The sequence below is a fragment of the Schistosoma haematobium genome, chromosome 6, assembly GCF_000699445.3.
Source record: "Schistosoma haematobium chromosome 6, whole genome shotgun sequence".
Classification (NCBI taxonomy): domain Eukaryota; kingdom Metazoa; phylum Platyhelminthes; class Trematoda; order Strigeidida; family Schistosomatidae; genus Schistosoma; species Schistosoma haematobium.
In genome coordinates this window covers 24,522,798-24,541,966 of record NC_067201.1, presented here as the reverse complement: position 1 = coordinate 24,541,966, position 19,169 = coordinate 24,522,798, and the positions used below count along the sequence as shown (strand labels likewise).

At 35.6% G+C, this 19,169-nt stretch overlaps 2 protein-coding genes across 3 annotated transcripts in view; both read right to left on the bottom strand.

Annotated features, from left to right (window-relative positions):
* Positions 1–220: 220 nt before the first annotated feature.
* Positions 221–2,252, bottom strand: MS3_00008868 (uncharacterized protein; the record flags this gene model as incomplete). Its single annotated transcript, XM_012942024.3, has 3 exons — positions 221–889; positions 972–1,608; positions 2,005–2,252. 3 exons carry the CDS (start codon positions 2,250–2,252, stop codon positions 221–223), a joined length of 1,554 nt encoding a protein of 517 aa, XP_012797478.2.
* An 874-nt stretch (positions 2,253–3,126) lies between these two features.
* MS3_00008866 (uncharacterized protein) overlaps positions 3,127–19,169 on the bottom strand; it is a 79,586-nt gene continuing 63,543 nt past the window's right edge. For both annotated transcript variants that reach the window (XM_051217210.1, XM_051217209.1), the window contains 5 exons: positions 17,683–17,794; positions 14,364–14,714; positions 11,350–11,464; positions 9,514–9,767; positions 3,127–7,117 (listed from right to left, as the gene is read on the bottom strand). In XM_051217210.1, coding sequence (XP_051065859.1) covers positions 6,676–7,117; positions 9,514–9,767; positions 11,350–11,464; positions 14,364–14,714; positions 17,683–17,794 — 1,274 coding nt within the window. In that variant the 3' untranslated portion in view covers positions 3,127–6,675. The remainder of the gene's footprint in view (positions 7,118–9,513; positions 9,768–11,349; positions 11,465–14,363; positions 14,715–17,682; positions 17,795–19,169) is intronic.

Below are 19,169 nucleotides of genomic sequence, written 5' to 3'. Positions count from 1 at the left end.
GTCTACTAGGTTATTGACTAAATCAGGCCCAGAATAAAGGTTCTTATTTAAAGACGTTCCAGCATACTGAGCTGCACAATCGGACACTATTCTTAGCTTTTTAGGTTTCTTGGAGTGAAAGACTGGATGATGAGGAAGATACCAAATTTGCCCATCAGAGTGGTTATCGTTTACCTTTTCAGCGTAATCTCGTTCTACATACCGAGTCATGGAGTCTACATTAGTCTTGGAACAACTTCTTATCCCGAATAAGTCGACCCTTCAAACAGCTAAGTCCACGTTCTGCTAATTCTCTGTTATTAGGTAACTTGTGTTTGTGCCTCCAAGGCAGAGCTATTTGATAGTGTCCGTTTAACCTTTGTACTGAATTTGATATAGCACTGAGTGCTATACGATCTTCTACAGACAACGATATAGTACGACTAAGTGGATCTTTGAATTCAGTTGAGTACAACTGTTCGAACTTATCCTCTAATTCCTCCTTAGCTGAGAGGTGATTGAGTGCACGATTACTTTTACAAGGTTCCCCATAGGAACCGAACAGCGTCTTCACGGCGAATGGTTCATTCGGCTTTCCAGTTCTTATCTCTTTCATTTCGTGTACACTCGGTGCGTTGCATCCGATCAACAGTTTGACATTCTCATCCTTTACTCTCGGAAAACTTATGTCTTTTAAATGCGTCCAGGATGTCATTTGAGACGTCGTTGGTACCGTCCTGCGCAACATAGGTAATCTCTCGACTGTCCATACATTTGGGATTCTAAATGACGAAGACGAGTCTAAGGAGGAAACCTCTAGTTGGACCTCTTTACACTGAATTGTGGACTGGTTATCCAACGTTCTCAATGAAATCGTCTTAGGCTCTCCTTCTAAATTCAACCTTTCTAGCTAGATCTCCTGTAATAAGCGAGGCATCCGACCCACTATCTAAGAAGGCGCAAGTCTGTGCTACGTTTTCTCCATTTCTTACCAGTACAGGCACTATTGCGAATGCTGCTTGTTTCTGTATACGCTCAACACTTTTCTCTGTACATAGCTGGGTGTTAATGTGTGCATTATTGTTATTATCTCCTTGCTCTTCCCGCTTCCTATGTAACAACGTATGATGCCTCCAATCACATCCTTCGACGGTACATGACCTCGGTGCTCGACAGTTTCTTGCTATGTGGTTCGCTTTTAGACAGACATTACACAACTTCTTTTTTGATACAAATTCTATCCTTTCATTAACATTCTTGTCTCTAAACCTTTCACATTGATCTAAGAGGTGGTTTCCAGTACATAATAAACATGACAACCCAAGAGTCCTTGGTCTTACATATGGAGTGACATCAGACTCATTCGTGTTAGCGAACGACACTCTCGTCTTATATCCTGAATCAAAGTGTCCTTTAGTATCAGCCACAGATTGTCTTTGGTTGCGATTAAAAGGGTCACCGGTGACAAGTAATCCATATCTAGTATTAGCAATGCCAGCTTGCTCCTTTACAAACTCAACAAGATCGGTGAATAGAGGCTCTCGGCCTCCTCTAATAATCTTATAAGCTACTTTTAGCCACTCTTGTTGAATGTGTGTTGGCAATTTCAGAACCACAGTTTCAATAGTTCTAGGAGAGTTCAAATCAGAGACTTAATTCATCGGTTCGAGAGTCAAACCACATGCTTGCATTTCTCAAGATAGTCTTCTCAACCCATCTGGTTGATTCCTCCTTATATTGGGAAAGTTTAACAAGTTGTTAATAAACGTGCGTGCTACGACGTGTTTTTGGCCAAACGTTTCCTCTAAAAGCTTTAGGGCCTGATGGTAACCTATCTATGGTTCTAGTATAGTACAATAAAGGATAGCGGCTTTCGATTCTCCGTCACAATATTGAATCAAGTAATTTAGCTTAGCTCTAAATCCAATATTCTCACTCTCAATGCATTCTTCGAAATTTCTAATGAAATTCCAATAATTTGTCGGTGTACCATCGAATCTTAAGACTTCTCTTTTTGGTAAATACAGATTTTTTAATATTGTATTCTCACTATTACTTATTGATTGACCGAAACTTTCACACTTCTGGAGGCGTAACTTTTCCAGTTCAATTTCCTCTTCTAACTGGGTTATGCGTAACCTAGCTAACTCTAGTTCTATCATGCTATTGTTTTGAAGTTCGTTCTTTTCATGTTGATCCTCTTTATAAACTCCTAAATGATGGGGTGATAACTCTGGAATGCCATCGGAATCGTAGTATTTAATGGAAGTCATTTCAGTAGGTATATTGAATTTACTATTCAAAACTTTGTAGGAAGCAATTTCCTACAGATTCAACTTTAAGCTAATCTCTAGATTGTCGAATACAGAGTCTTGGTTCGGCCAAAGTCAGAACAAGCAAGCTAAATTGGCTAGATAAAATGTTCGTTTTATCTTGATCGATCTTATTGTAATTTTTATTTCATTATTATTATCATTATTATTATTATTTTTGTTGTTGTTGTTATTGTTGTCGTTGGATTGACGATTTCTTCCTTTTTTTATTTTTCTTTTATTGTTCTTACTATTATTATTTAAGTAATTCTATATGAAAATATCATTATTGATTATTGTAGAAAAAATATATCAGTTTCTTGTTTATATGATGATCAAGTTTCTATGTGTTTTTACTTAGTTTATTGTCACTATGACAACTCAATTGCCTTCATATATATATAATGAACATCTAGGATGCAGTTGGACTTTGCAGATGATCTGGCCCTCCTATGGCAATCGCAACAACAAATGCAGGAGAAGACGAATAGTGTAGCAGCAGCCTCAGCAGCAGTAGGTCTCAATATACACAAAAGGAAAAGTAGGATTCTCCGATACAACACAGCATGCACCAATCCAATCACACTTGACAGAGAAGATTTGGAAGATGTAAAAACCTTTACATATTTGGGCAGCATCACTCATGAACACGGTGGGTCTGATGCAGATGTGAAGGCTCGGATCGGCAAAGCAAGAGCAACATATTTACAACTGAGGAACATCTGGAACTCAAAGCAACTGTCAACCAACACCAAGGTCAGGATTTTCAATACAAATGTCAAGACAGTTCTACTGTATGGGATGGAAACCTGTAGAACTACGAAAGCCATCATCCAGAAGATACAAGTGTTTATTAACAGTTGTCTACGCAAAATACTTCGGATCCGTTGGCCAGACATTATCAGCAACAACTTATTGTGGGAGAGCACAAAGCAGATTGCAGTGGAGGAAGAAATCAGGAAGAAGCGCTGGAAGTGGATAGGACACATATTGAGGAAAGCACCCAACTGTGTCACAAGACAAGCCCTCACTTGGAATCCTCAAGGCCAAAGGCTGAGAGGAAGACCAAACAACACATTACGCCGAGAAATGGAAATAGACATGAAAAAAATGAACAAGAATTGGATGGAATTAGAAAAGAAGGCCCAGGACAGAGTGGGTTGGAGAATGGTGGTCAGCGGCCTATGCTCCATTAGGAGTAACAGGCGTAAGTAAAGTAAGTAAATAATATAATGAGCTCGAAAGAATTGCCCAGGACAGGGTTGGATAGATTGCTGGTGGGTGGCCTATGCTCCTCCACGAAGAGTAACAGGTCTAAGTAAATATATATATATAATGATGAAGAGTTATCGATAGAATTACATATATATAGAAGTTTTGTTGCTGTTGTTGATAGGTGACTCTTAACATCTAATTAAATGACGTTTAAGATTGAAGGTTATTTGTTTGATTTTTACTTTCACGATCATGGATATAAATAATGTTGATGATGAATTCTATATTGAGGTGAAATAACTGTGTATTGGTTTTTAGTTAGTTTTTTTTAAATGGTAGTTTAGTTTATATTAATTCAACATATAAACAAATCGCGGCGAGACTCTAATTTACGGACGAACCAATCCGAGGCGTTTTACAGATTTCAAGGTTACGGCGCCAACTCCAGTGCTTCATGCTAACATACGATCGGTTCACAGGGAATTTTGTACAAAACGTGATAATTGAGAGGCTATAACAAATAAAACGGCAAGACTATGATTTGTCGACGAATCAGGTATAAGATAATAGATCTCGGGTTTTAACGCGAAATCCTTTCATCCATTTGGCTAAATAAATTTTTGGCATTATAGCTGATATCAGTTCGTGATGAAAACCCCATTTATAATTCCTGACTAAGGCAAATTATGACAATTATCGAGAACTGGATAGTAAAAGCACCAGTAACACTGGCTGCAGCCACGTACTACAATATATACGAATGATTGGAGAGCGTATAGACTCCTACATAGGCTTCGTTATGTGCATCGTGTCGTTATCCACAAGTAGCATTTTGTGCACATAAACAATATTGAAGCTATGTGACCGAGGCTGAAAGAGTTTTTGTGACTTGATCATGGCTCCAGAGGCCGACTATTTTGTAGCCGTATGGACGATTTCCTCTACTGTATGCATTACTTTAGAACCTCTGAGCCTCTTTCTAACCTTGACAAGTTTTTGAACCACGTATAGAAGTGTATCCACTTTATTTCATTGGTTTTGTATAACACATTTTTACTCTATACCGACTGTTTGTTGATTGGTTAATATTTCTCAAGGTGGCTTAAGATCCGTTCAAAGGTTGTCTATAAATCAGTCTCGCCCAAATCGCATTACAGAAAAAGGTTTTATGGATATTATTGCAATTCTAAGAGTTGAGATCATGAGTAAATGGAAGCTAGATCACCATGGACAACCTGGAAGCACTGGATGGCCGTTTCATCCTAGTATCGGACTCGTCAACAGTGCGCATCCACGATACCGCCTCGCGAGATTCGTACCCAGGACCCGTCAGTATCGCGTGCGAACGCTTAACCTCTAACCCACTAAGCCGGCATCCAACGGTGTTAATGTCTAACTTCAACGAATTCAAGAAATTGCGCCACCATCCACTATTATCCTAAGTGAATTACTATCTCACAACAGACCTGGTTGAACTCCACTAGTGGTCTAGAGGTTAAGGATTTGAGCGCGAGACCGATAGGTCCTGGGTTAGGATCCTCAGGTACGAGGTCGTGGGCATGCACTTCTGAGGAGTCTCATACTAGGACGAAGCATTCATCCAGTGCTTCTAGGTTTTCCATGATGGTCTAGCTTCAATTTACTCATGATCTCAACTATTAAGATCGCTTTATCTTAAGATATTTTTTTATTCGTTGAGAAAATTAAATATTTCTCATGTTTCGTATTCAAGTTTGAATTGATCTCTTGATATAGACGTATATAGTTTGATCATTGGATTTATGGACTAAAGTTGTGGAGTTTAATTGTAGGTTGTTCAAAATATCCCATCTCCATTCGTATTGTTTAATACATCCCTGGAAATCAAGTGCTTAATATAATTCTTCAGTTCATATTTATGTTATTTCCCTATATGGTCATTATTCCTTTGATTATTTTACTCGTCTTCATCTATTCATCTTTAGAGTCTTTACAGCCTTAGCTGAAGTGCTTAATCTACTTGGAGAAACTGTTTTCTTTAATCATTCAAACGTAATGTAGAACTTGACACATTTGACATCGGTTCATTTTGCTGTACCTGATTACCACCGGCATTAGGTGGCAACAAGATTAATGGTTAGAGAAAAGATAAGTCATCCAAGATACAATTCGAGAACAAAATATTGATTAATGGAGTGAAAGAATTGATAAGGAATCTAGGAACTCAGAATTTAAAAGGAAGATAAATAGTGAATGCATCGTGGTCATTGAGAAATATTTCGTATCTTGTCAATCAAAGTCTCAATAACCACTGATTGCGATGACCATGAAAACCTTAAATAGGCAATCTACACTGTTAACATGGCTCAGCCTAATTGTCAGTGAGTTAATGGACTGATACGTTGCTATGATTTGGGCGCCGTGAATTTCTTCCAACCTACTTCTACATAAAACAACATTACCCGTAGAGGTTTTCTGTGGATGGGCACATGTAAAACGTGTCCCTACTTTCTCATTACCTTGTCAGTCTATTTCCCATAATTATCTAGTACTCAGAATACTAACTTCACATTCTCTGGTGCAAAAACCGTAGCAGTTGGTTTTCTTAGGAGGCCACACCTCGAGTTTTGTCCTAAAGGTCTAATCCACAAGGTAGTGGAGCAACGTGAAGAGATGTAGCCCCATGGTAACCAGTAACCAATAATTGATTCATACGCCATTTGTTCCTTCAGGATACTGGAACCCATGTATACTATTGATTTGAAATGAAGGTTTCCTAACTCCCCCTAGATGAATTCTGCATATCCACCAATCCAGTTAAAGCTCTGGACATTCGCTTTTTATCATCTCAATTTCTTAAACAACGCCGCCGCCGCCGCCGTGAGAACGCAATAAGTAGGACTTCCCTGTCAGTGATTGTATGCACATAGCCAATATGAGAGTATTTGTAGAGGGGAGAGCTGATTCTCCCCACTCTCAGTTGTACAAAGGTATTTGAGTTAGTAACAAGCGTAAGTAAATAGGTAAAAAAAACTTTTCGACAGTACAGCATACTCATATAAATCAACAAGAGATTCCATTCAAAATTTATAGGTGCTTAACAACAAATCAATTCTTTTCTGTTATTATTGATATGAAAGAGAGAGAAAAAGAGAGAGAGAGAAAAAAAAGAAGAAAAGAAAAACTTTGGTCAATTTTTTATTTTCATAGTGTAAGATTTACATGAAAACCATAACATTAAACTAATACATTCAAGGCTAAATATAGTAAATTGTATCATCTTATGAAATGATCTAGCTAAATTAAATAAATTAAATAATAAACAAATAATAATGAATTGACAACAAAATATTAAAAATTTATATAGTGGAAAATTATTAGTAGTATTAATATTGAAGTGCTTGTTACTATGACAACCATAGAACAACAATAAAGATGATGATTGTGATGATGATGAGGGGGAGGAGGAGGATGAGGATGAGGAGCACGAGGAGGAGGAAGATGACGATTGAATAATATGAACTATACCAAATTGTAATAACCATATTGATGTACATAATAGAATGAAAGTACTGGATATAATATGATGAAATTGTAAAATAGATGAATAATGTAAAAAGAAACTAGAAATACTAAAATAAAATAATAAAAAAGAAAAAAAAAGAGAAGATGGAAAATCAATACTGGAAATGAAATTTAAAAAGAATTTCTATCCATTTAAATCAATCAATCAATCAGCAACAACTTGGAACTTCGTACATACATACGTGCACTACTAAGGAGTCGCATACAACAGTGAAACAGTTATTCAGTACTTCTAGGTTTTTCATAATAGTTTAGCTTCATGAATTGTTTCGAATAATCTTAACTATTAAACATTATTATAATATCCACACGCAAAAGATAAGTTCAGAGAAGAGTTCTGTTCTCGGCGAATTCATTTTCAGAGCTGTACAATCGCAATGGTTCAATAATTCAACACTTAGTAAACTCAAGTCACTCAATCAAGATAGATTCTGCTTTCAAAGTCATCTACAAAGTAAGTAGAAGTCTTCCTAAGACAATTAGACTGTATCTTCTGTGCATTGCCGAAGCACTAGACATATATCTGGAAAAATCAGAATTGTGTGTAAAAAAGTGACTGGTACAACCTCTTATTCTACTATGGTCTTAATGTCTTATAACTTTTTCTCTCTCTTTCTTCACACTCTTCGTCCTTAACAGCCATCTGCTTCACTTTCCATCTTCCCCTTATATCTTCTAACCCCAATTGGTTTATTTTGTTTCCAAGATTATTGTGATTACATTTAATCTCAATTTCAACGCTTTATGTTATTATGCTGAGCCATCCTTTTCCAATCATAATTTCCCTCACAATTGATTGATCACTGGGCGGTGATCAATGTCATGTATATCAGGTCCTTCTCAGTGCAGATCGAATGCTATCGACTATGTTGCAATGTGACCACTAGTCTAGGTGACTCGACATTGCGTGCACTATGTTGAGATAGAATGGTAGTTGGAAGTAGTCGACAGGAAACTCTGGACCCGGGTTTCGTGTTACTTGGCACTCGTCAGCAAAACGTACCTGTAATTAAGGGAACTGACGCTCGCTGACAGACTGAGATGTACTTACAATCGATTCATCACTACAGGAGGACAGTCCTAGCCCGAAGAGTCGGATGGTAACTTCTCTGACTATGAATTTGAGTGACAAGGGATCGAATTCGTCAAGGAGCTTCAGTTCCCAAATGATTACAGGTAAACTCTTATGACAAGTCCTAAGTAGCACGAATCCAAGATCCAGGGTTTCCTGTTGACTTCCTTCAATCACCATCTTATGATGAGTTTCCCTATCTATCTTTTGATGAATGCTTAAGACGTTAACAATCAAACGATTATTAAACTTTCCTTGTTTTTAAAAGAATTTCTTCATAACTTTGTTTATTTAACCTCACTGTCAACATGTCTAACTGATGTTTATTATCAGTATTATCATCCTGTAAAAATAAGTATATATATTTGCGATTGTACAGCTTTCAAAATGAATTCGCTGAAAAGAGAACTCCTCGCTGAACTAATCTTCCTTATTTAATATCTTAATGGGTATATTAAGATGGTGGAGAAGATTTGTAGCTCAGGTGGATGATTTTGATGGAGTTTTGTTTTCTGAGCTGAATGGTTTGGTCGTGGGGCTTTCATCGTTCTTCTGAACGACATCATCAGTACAAACTTCAGATAGAAGTGAAGTGTTCGAATTTCTCTATATGTGTTTCAAAGCTTGTTCTGTATACCTCGACGTTGATTGGTCCTTATTGACCGTTGTTTTGATTGTGTCTCCCGTTGGTTTGATTATTGTTTTTATGTTTGTACAAAATTTTCCTGATTGGTTGATAAATTGGATTGATTTCAATATGCTTGTTGATTGCTGATTGACCTGAGTGCCAGGCTTCTAAAAACTTTCTGGTGTTTTTGGAATTTCCTCTGTCACAGATTTCCACATTTTTCCAATCGAATGAGTGTCCACAGTTGTCCACGTGTATTGATATAAGTGACTGCTATTTGATGTTAATATAGGAGATGAAGCGGGAATCCGCTTTGTCCGAAGTAGTGTTTTTCACACTTGGCACAATTTATTTTATAGATGATTTTTGATTTGTTTTCGAACACTTTACTTCTACCTGAAGTTTGTGCTGATGATGTTGTTAAGAAGAACAATGAAAAATTCACGACTAAACCATTTAGCTCAGAGAACAAAACTTCATCGAAATGGGTATATTCCATTTATGCAGGATCGTGGATGCGCACTGCTGAGGAGTCCCATTCTAGGACGAAACGGCCGTCCAGTGCTTCCAGGTTTCCCATGGTGGTCTAGCTTCAACTGACTCATGATTTCAATCTGTGAAAATTTCTAAAATCTCCACAAACCCCTTCTGACAATATAACTATGATCATTTGTTTTTTTTAGCTCATCTCTAGATCCCCTATAGTAACAACACACATACACACATCATATTGATTAACTCACTTATAATAATCCAATAATTGAATTCTTTCAATAAATAATATCCAATCATTTAACATCAATAAATTAATAATCAATAATAAAATAAATAAACGACATTTAATTAAATAATATAATTTTAATTGATATTTTATTATTTGATATTGATTATTATCATTATTATTATTATTGATTAATTGAATGAATGGATTATGATTATGATTACATAATGATTTTTGTATATTCTTAATATAATTTTGTTGATCAAATAAAATATTCTAAAATAGAAAAGAAAGAAAGAAAAACCGGGAGAAAAATAAATAAATGAAAATAATTCATTAAAATTTGATAAATAAAAATAGTATAGGACTCTTTAACACTGTGCATCCACGATCCAGAAACCCCCCCCCTCACTTTCATTATAATCATCATATATTCATTAGTGATTGGCTTTAAGAGGTATTTCCTCGAGTTCGAAATAGGAAGATGTGATCAGTGGAGTTTAAACCAGGTCTGTTCTGAGATAGCAACTCACTGAAGACAATGGTGGATGGTGGCGCAATTTCGTGGATTGGATGCCGACCAGCCGTTTCATATTAGTATAGGACTCTTCAGATATGTGGATTCATATTCTCAACGTGGTAGTTTTGTTTTTATATACAACCTATTTAACAAAGATGGATAGTGCCTAGCACTGGAATCCAGTTTGACGCGCGTTTCGTTCTATTTGGGACTCGTCAGCTAGATGTACCTGCATCACATTGCAAAAGCAGGTGGCTATCACGAATCAGAAACTAAATAGATAACGCGATGGCGTCTGAAGCGGACGGTACCGGGTTCTAGTCCCTGGGTGAACATCAACTCTGGGATGGAGGTACATCCGGCTGACGAGTCCCAAATAAGACGAAACGCACATCCTGGATTCCACTGTTAGTTATCATCCACCTTTGCCTAAAACGTTCGTGACTTAAGGCTGTATCAAGGCAATCCGAACAGGATGCACATATGCAAACATGAGACGGATCAATTGCAGTCCTAAATAACCAGTAAAACAACACCAAGTGAATCTATTTGACAAAGTTTAGATTTATATATTACAGTTTAAGATAATGAATTATTTGTTCAACACTTGGTGATATTACTCAATCATACGTAATAATTCAAGTATTTTTTGTAGAAATCTATATAGTTCAACATTTCTTTATTACACAATATACTTAGAATGTTAACATATCTGAGTAGTAGTAGGGTTAGATTAATTCATCTTTATAATCAAACTACTGATTTAAATTTCAGTAGTATAAAAGATTTTTTCATCTGAAAGATTATCTGATACTATTGATGATGAATATTTCACACTGTTAACATGTTTAAACTCTATTGATTACAAATTATATTTACATTATTTCAGTTATAAGATGAATAACACAATATTGAACTAATGAATTCGAGATTAAAATAATTTCTAACTTGTATTTCAACTAATTCGTGATCATCATAATCATCAGACAAGAGATTGAAGGCCCCGGGTTCGAATCCTGCGAGCGGGACCGTGGATGTGCACTGCTGAGGAGTCCCACAATAAGACGAAACAGCCGTCAAGTGCTTTTAAGTTTTTAATGGTGGTCTAAGATCAATCGGTTCATGATCTCAATTAAAACTTAACAATCTCCACAACCCCTATATTGATTAAATCATTATTGGTTGGATCAGAGCTGTTTTATTCTTGGTTGAATGAACACAGAACAAGTCAATAGATAATTGAAATGAATAATTAAATGAACAAAGTTTTGGAATAATGACAATGATAATAATAATAATAATAACACAATAAATACAATCATAAGTATTATTACTTACATTGATCAATAATAATAAGCTGAGTAAGAGAACAGCCAATGATTCAGTTAATAACCAAGCAATAGATAGAATAAACAATGTTGAAACATTCATAATCCATGTAGAAGATGAAATACTGAAAATAAATAGATGTTTGCAAATTGGGAATTGGGGAACAGGGAGCAAGGGGGATAGAGAGAGAAAGAGGGTGGTAATAAATTGATAGAGTTAGTAATACAAAGAAAGTAGTCAGTTATATCATAACAAATATCAATATACTAATGTGCATGAAGCAAAAATTAGCAAGTATAGAGCGTTGATTGTCAGTGTCTGTACCATATGCGCTAAATTTTTGTTACTGTGCTATGGATTAAGATATTACTCCAGTTGGAGATAATCGACAAGAAACTATTTCTGACCCAGGTTTCTGTCTATTTGATTACTCATTAGTACATCAGCCGGAACAATTTAATGATAACATTTTACACTGCGAAAATAGATTATGTGGATTTGAATATCATTTAAGATGTGGTTATAGAAATAACACACATGACACTAGGCGATCAGCTGTGTACATTCACCTCAATTAAATTATAGACCATCCCATGCAATGAATACATTCTGATAACATATTCAACTCTGCCTGAAGCCCCTTTGAGGCTATTGCCGGTCCGAAGCTCGGATAAAAGAGGAGAGTTGGGCATCCCGTAGAAAACTAACTCGTTAAAAAATGTTTACCACAAAAAATAATTCAAATCATTTAATTTCTGTCCTAGGAGTTAGAAGGTCTTTAATTAGAAAAGTTATGACGCCTCATGGTGAAAGCCAAGTTCCTTCGGAAATCACGAGGCTGATGCCCCTTTTGACAAACAGAGCAACTATTAATTTAGGTACATGGAATGCTCATATAATGCGGGACAGCGAGAGAGTTATCCAAATTGCTGATCACATATTTCCTTTGAGCTACTCTGCATGCTGGCCACCATTGGTAAAATGCTCTCTTCTTCTGAACTGAACACAAAGATTTAACTGTTATTTCTATTAAGAAAGGTTACAGTTTTACTTGAATTAATTTATTTTATGATTCTTTTTCATAGATACAAAAATATGAAATTCATCCTCATCTTAACTAATCTATATAAAGTAGGTTGGAAATCCAACTTGGAATAAATTTTGTCGACTTAAGTGTTTGGCTTAGAGACGATTTTTTTTTCTATCACCATCGATGCCAGTTGGAGAGTTAATAATATCATACTATTGACGACTACTGACTGTAACAAAATGTAAGCCATTTCTTTTGTATTCGTCATGAAATTTGTATTTTGAATCGACACTACTAAAAAACTTTCAAACTAAGAGCAAACAGCTGTCTTTTTAACCCTTATGATTGTTTAGCTGTTATCCCTTGATTATAACTGAATAGATGTTCGAGTGTTCACACTGTGATGATCCAATCGAGTCACATTGGCTGGAATACAGTAAGACTTAAAGCGAAAAACTTTGGGTTACAAAGGTGAAGTCGTATCAATGACTGTAATAGACAGTGATGAGAGTACGATGTTTTCCTTAGGCAAGCAACATCTGCAGGGATGCGACATTCCCTCTTAAAAATACCACATTTTATCTTTTACCATAAGTTTCCGTAGCCTCCAACAAGACCTTGACAATACGAAATGAACACATTAAGTATTACTTATAAAAAAGTCACATGCAACCGACCACAATTCAGTTTCTTTTTGAGTTCAGCAAATATACTCCCAAGTCTAAGGTCATTTTTCAAATATCTCAACAAGAAGTAAACAAATGAATAGTAAAAACAATCACCTCCATATTCTCAAATAGTTACTTCCTTACGCCGGTTACTCCCAATGGAGCATAGGCCGCCGACCAGCATTCTCCAATCCACTCTGTCCTGAGCATTCTTTTCTAGTTCCATCCAATTATTGTTCATTCTTCTCATGTCTCTATTTCTCAAAGTAATGTGCTGTTTGGTCTTCCTCTCCGCATTTGGCCTTGAAGATTCCATGTGAGGGATTGCCTTATGTTGCAGTTCGATGCTTTCCCCAATGTGTGTCCTATCCACTTCCATCACTTCTTCCTGATTTCTTCCTCCACTGGGATCTCGTTTGTTCTCTCCCACAGTAGATTGTTGCTGATAATGTCTGGCCAACAAGTCCAAAGTATTTTGTGAAGACAACTGTTAATAAACACTTGTATCTTCTGGATGATGGCTTTCGTAGTTATCGAAGTTTCTGACCCATACAGTAGAACTGTCTTGACATTTGTATTGAAAATCCTGGCTTTGGTGTTAGTTGACAGTTGTCCTGAGTTCCAGATGTTCTCTAGTTGTAGATATGCGGCTCTTGCTTTGCCGATTCGTGCCTTCACATCTGCATCAGATCCACTGTGTTCATGAGTGATGCTGCCCAGATATGTAAAGGTTTTTACATCTTCCAAATTTTCCCTGTCAAGTGTGATTCGATTGGTGCATGACGTGCTTTTCGCTTTGTGCATGTTGAGACCTACTGCTGCTACACTGGTCGTCTTCTCCTGCATTTGTTGTTGTGTTTGCGATAGACGAGCCAGATCATCTGCGAAGTGTAGATCGTTCAGCTGCACTCTAGCTGTCCACTGTATACCATGTTTCCTCTCACATGTTGACGTCTTCATGATCCAGTTGATCACCAGATGAAAGAGAAAGGATGAGAGTAAGCAACCTTGCCTGACACCGGCTTTTACTTCCAATGAGCCTTTCAATTGTCCTCCATACAGAATTTGGAGTTTAATCCATCATAGGGATTGTGTATGACAATAACAATCTTCTCAGGCACATCGTGATATCAAAGAAGCCCCAATAATGTCTTGTCCATGTTATCAAATACTTTCTCGTAGTCAATGATTCTCAAACAGTACTCCATTGTCCTATTACATCATCATTAATATAACTCAGTTAAAATATAATAAACAAAATTCTCTTCCAATTTAATCAACATACATATCAAAGAAGAAGAAGAAGCAAAAAAACAAATACTTACACATTATCATTATGTTTCATTATAGAATAATTATTCCGATGAATGAATTGCGACGATGATGATGATGATGATGATGATGATGATGATGATGATGATGATGATGATGATGATGATGATGATGATGATGATGATGATGATGATAATGATAATAAGAATAAAAATCCTTTATCAATAATAACATTTAATAATGGTATTATAAATCCATATGGTATTGATATAATCAATAATGGTAAATGATTTAAAATCAATATTAAATTATTAGAAAAATCAATAAATGATAATATTTTGATTGTATGAATGAAACGTAAACCAAGTTGTCCAATTTGTTGTAATTCAATCCATTCAGAATAACTAATTGAATAAAGAAAAAAAAATGAAGATTTACGATGATATTATCAGTAGGGGTTTGTGGAGATTTTAGAAAGTTCACAGATTGAAATCATGAGTCAATTAAAGCTAGACCACCATGGAAAACCTGGAAGCACTGGACGGCCGTTTCGTCCTAGTACGGGACTCCTCAGCAGTGCGCATCCACGATCCCGCACCCCGCGAGATTCGAACCCAGGACCTATCAGTCTTTGTAAAATATCTTTGCAAAATATAAGAACAGTAGAGTAAATAATTCATTCGTGAATCTTCTATCAATTGTCTTTTATATTCTGTTTGGTTCTTTAAATTCATAATTTATTCCTATTTCTATTTTCATTAATCCGATCTTTTTAGCCTTCTGGAGCTACTTACTACTTAAGTCTGTCGACATAAGTAGCATACACTGCAGTACAAGGAAGCGTGAAACATATATATGCCACAGAAATCATTCGATGTGTGAGGGATGGAATACTGCCCAGGTGCCTAAATCGAGACAGAGGGTTTGCTTAAGGAGTCAAACCCCGAGCCTTTGACCTAGAGGTCTAATCCATAAGGGAGTAGAGCAATGTCAGGAGATGCAGTCTCTTGGTAGTCGGTGACTAACAATAGGTTCACACTCCATATGTTCCCTCAGGATCCTGGAGCCCATATGCACCATTGGTTTGGAATGAGGGTTTTACAACTCCCCTAGGTGGATCCTCCATATCCACCAACCCGGTTAAAGTGCCGAACATTCACTTATGGTCCTCTCAATTTCGTAAACAACAGTAATGTCGCTAAAAGACAGTGAGTAGGACTTCTCTGGCAATGGCTGTATACTCATGGTCATGTGAGAACATTTCGAGAAGGAGAGCTGACTCTCTCCACCCTTGACTGTAGTACCAGGGCATATCTATCTAATAGACAATATACGGATTAAGATTCTAAACATTTTGTTCCACAACATATACAGTATATTAGTTTTATCCTTTTTAAAATACACATTTATAATAAAATACTTAATAAACTTCTATTTCCATTCTTCAAAACTTTTATCGGAACTCCTAATAAATTAAATTCTTTAGTTCTCTTTTCCAGCTTGTTACAATGAAATTGAACACTCATCCTTTTTGGGTAACATGAAAATTGAGTTCAGAAAGATTGAACATTTACAATATTCTGTATGTTTCAGAATAAGGAATATAACTGGACTATTTTGTAATTGATGGATAGTGGCTAGCAGTGGAATCCAGGACGCACGTTTCGTCCTATTTTGGGGCTCGTCAGCATACGCACAGTATTTACATATGCCAATAACAGACTGATCAATTGCAGTCTTAAACCTCAATGGGAAGATACAAGCCAAACAATAACAAGTGTATTTTGTAATTGGCTAAATTATCTTAGAGGATACAGCGAATAACTAACTTCAACGAACAAACCATTTAACCAGCTTCATAGAAATAACTCAAGTAATAAATGAACATTCCCTTAAGGCTATATCGAGACAATATGCACAGTATGGGTATATACCAATGAAAGACTGATCAATTGTAGTCCTAAACATCAATGGGAAAATTCGAACAAACAATATCAAGTGAATTTAAACTTCACTCCATTGCACAAGCAAGTGATTATCAGGACTCAGTAGCTAATTGGATAACGCGATGGTGTTTGAAGTGAACGGTATTGAGTTCCAGTCCCAGAGTAAACATTAACTCTGAGATGCAGGTACATCCAGCTGACGATTCCCAAATAGAACGAAACGCTCATCAAACTAGATTCCACTGTTAGCCACTATCCATCTTTACATAATAAATGAACAATAAGTTATTCGTAATAATTTAATCTTCTTCCATAGCTTCATATAAAAGATTGATTATGATAGGTAAGTTGTTGTATCAAGATTTATTAAGTAATATATCACTTCGATTGATTTTCTCTATATTGTATTCAAGTACATTACAGGTGAATATATTCTTGAAATATATAGTTTATAAATAGTAATTTTCCACAGAATTAATTACATGAATATCTTCATGGACAACGAGTGAAACCTTATTATTTTCTTATGATTGTTATTTCTTGTGATATCACGATGAGGAGAGAATTGTATATAATACGGTTTGTAGTTGAAAGGATTCGACAAGAAACCCTATTTTACTGGAATAAGTATCGCGTCACTTAGGTTTACAGTCAAAGAATTTATCACTAAGCAGTTCAATTGACAACTAAAGTCATTTAGACCTGAGATGTACGTCCCTGTCTATGAAACTAGACAACGTAGGGTCATAAATGCGCCAAGCAAAATCAGTTCCTTCAAAGTTACAAGTACATTTTGTTGAACAAAGCCATATAGCACGAAAAGTATGTAGAACAAGATATTCTGTCAACTTCCTTCAGCCATCATTATCTTACATCTCAATATATTCCATGAGATATCGAGTTATTTAGACTAATGGGTGGTGAATTGCAACTTGCTCTACAAAACTTGATTAACATTAAAATGAACATGACATAGATGATACTGGTCACTATACAATGTTCAATTAATTGTAAACTTAATCGTATAGCCATAAAGAATAGAAAAATCAATTACATATTTTAAAATGATGATTTCATACAATGAACTCAGTTTCTATCCAAAAATTAAACCCATTTTACAATTTTTCAAAACACTTCAGGCTTAAACAATAACAATAGTCCCCATTCCATTTTCAAGGGATGAGATATAAACCATTGATGGATTGTTTAATGGTATAAAAGACATATACATGTAATTTGAATAATCAAATAAACTTCCTAACCCAAAATTTGTCTTTAATCTAGAGTAGAGCGAATTATGTGTATAGGAAGAGTGAATATGAATATTAGATATTGGACATTGGGTGTCACAACAGTATACACATTGTAACTACTTTCAAAAAAAAAAATACATAAATACATATACATTACATAATTGATAACTTACGGTAAAGATATTAGTTGAAAACTGAGAAAATGTAGTAAAACAACAACTTGATGATAATATATCTCACGAATTATTGATAAGAAGTTATGATGAGAGATTGGCAAGAAATGATCTACAACATATTTGTTTTCAACAAAAAAATAATAATATCAAAAGAGGTTTTGTGGATATTATTATGGTAATTTTAATAGTTGAGATCATAAGTCAATCGAACCTAGACTACCATGGGAAAACTGGAAGCACTGAAAAGCCGTTTCGTCGTAATATGAAACTCCTCAACAGTGTGCATCCACGATCCCACCTCGCGAGACCAATAGATCCTGAGTTCGAATCTTTCGAGGCAGGATAGTGGATGCACACTGCTGAGTCTCATAATAGAATCAAAAGGTCGTCCAGTGTTTCCAGGTTTGCCATGGTGGTCTAGCTTCAATTGACACATGATCTCAACTATTAAAAAACTAATAATAAATGAATCTACTAACAAGATTTCATAATATCATATATAAAAACAAAGTGAATTTCAATAGAATTGAAAATTGTCTATTTTTCATTAAAAATGAGAAATCTTAGTGAAAACTGGACAATAAGAAAGATGGATGATAGCTAATAGTGGAATTCAAGACGCGAGTTTCATCCCATATCGGACGGAGTGAATATCAACTCTAGGATGCAAGTACATCAAGCTGACGAGTCCCAAAATAGGACGAAACGTGTGTCCTGCATCCCATTACTAGCCACCAATTTCTGCTTATAATGCTTGTAACTTAAGATAATACCAAGGCCATTCGCCAGGATGCATATATGTTAATAACAGACCGATCAATCGCAATCCAAAACATGAATGGGAAATATCAAATAAACAATACAAAAATAAATTAAGACAATAAGAAGTCTTATTGAGATGAAAGGTATTTGAGAAGATTATTCAATTTGAAGATTGCTTATAACAGAAATTGATCAAACAACTACTAAAAAATGAGAGAACACTGGAAAATCATTCCATTCTATTGTAGGACTTTTCGATGATAACCTTGTCAAGCATTGATGGTACAACATCGTGTGTTTTGGGGGTTTATGCATTATTTGATTGAAATGATTGCAGTGGTTGAACTGACCCTTTTCTAAATACTAGATGAATACTTATTGAGATACTAAAACAATTATACAGTAACGATACTTAATAATTAATCAAGTATGAATATATGAGTTAGAAAGCTAAAATCCCATTCATTTCTGCCTGTCAAATCATCAGACACAAATTAATTTTCAAATGTAAATAATACCAATTAGGCGATCAAGATCATTTTCTGCCGATAAAAAAATATGATCTTCACTTGTAAAAGCTTCAACAATAAAAACATACTCTAAAAGTAAAATTTAAAAAGCAATGACCAGTGGAATTCAGTAGGGTCTGTTGTGAGATAGTAACTCATTGAAGACAATAGTGGATATGTCGCTCGATGTCGTGGATTGGTTGAAGTTAGACA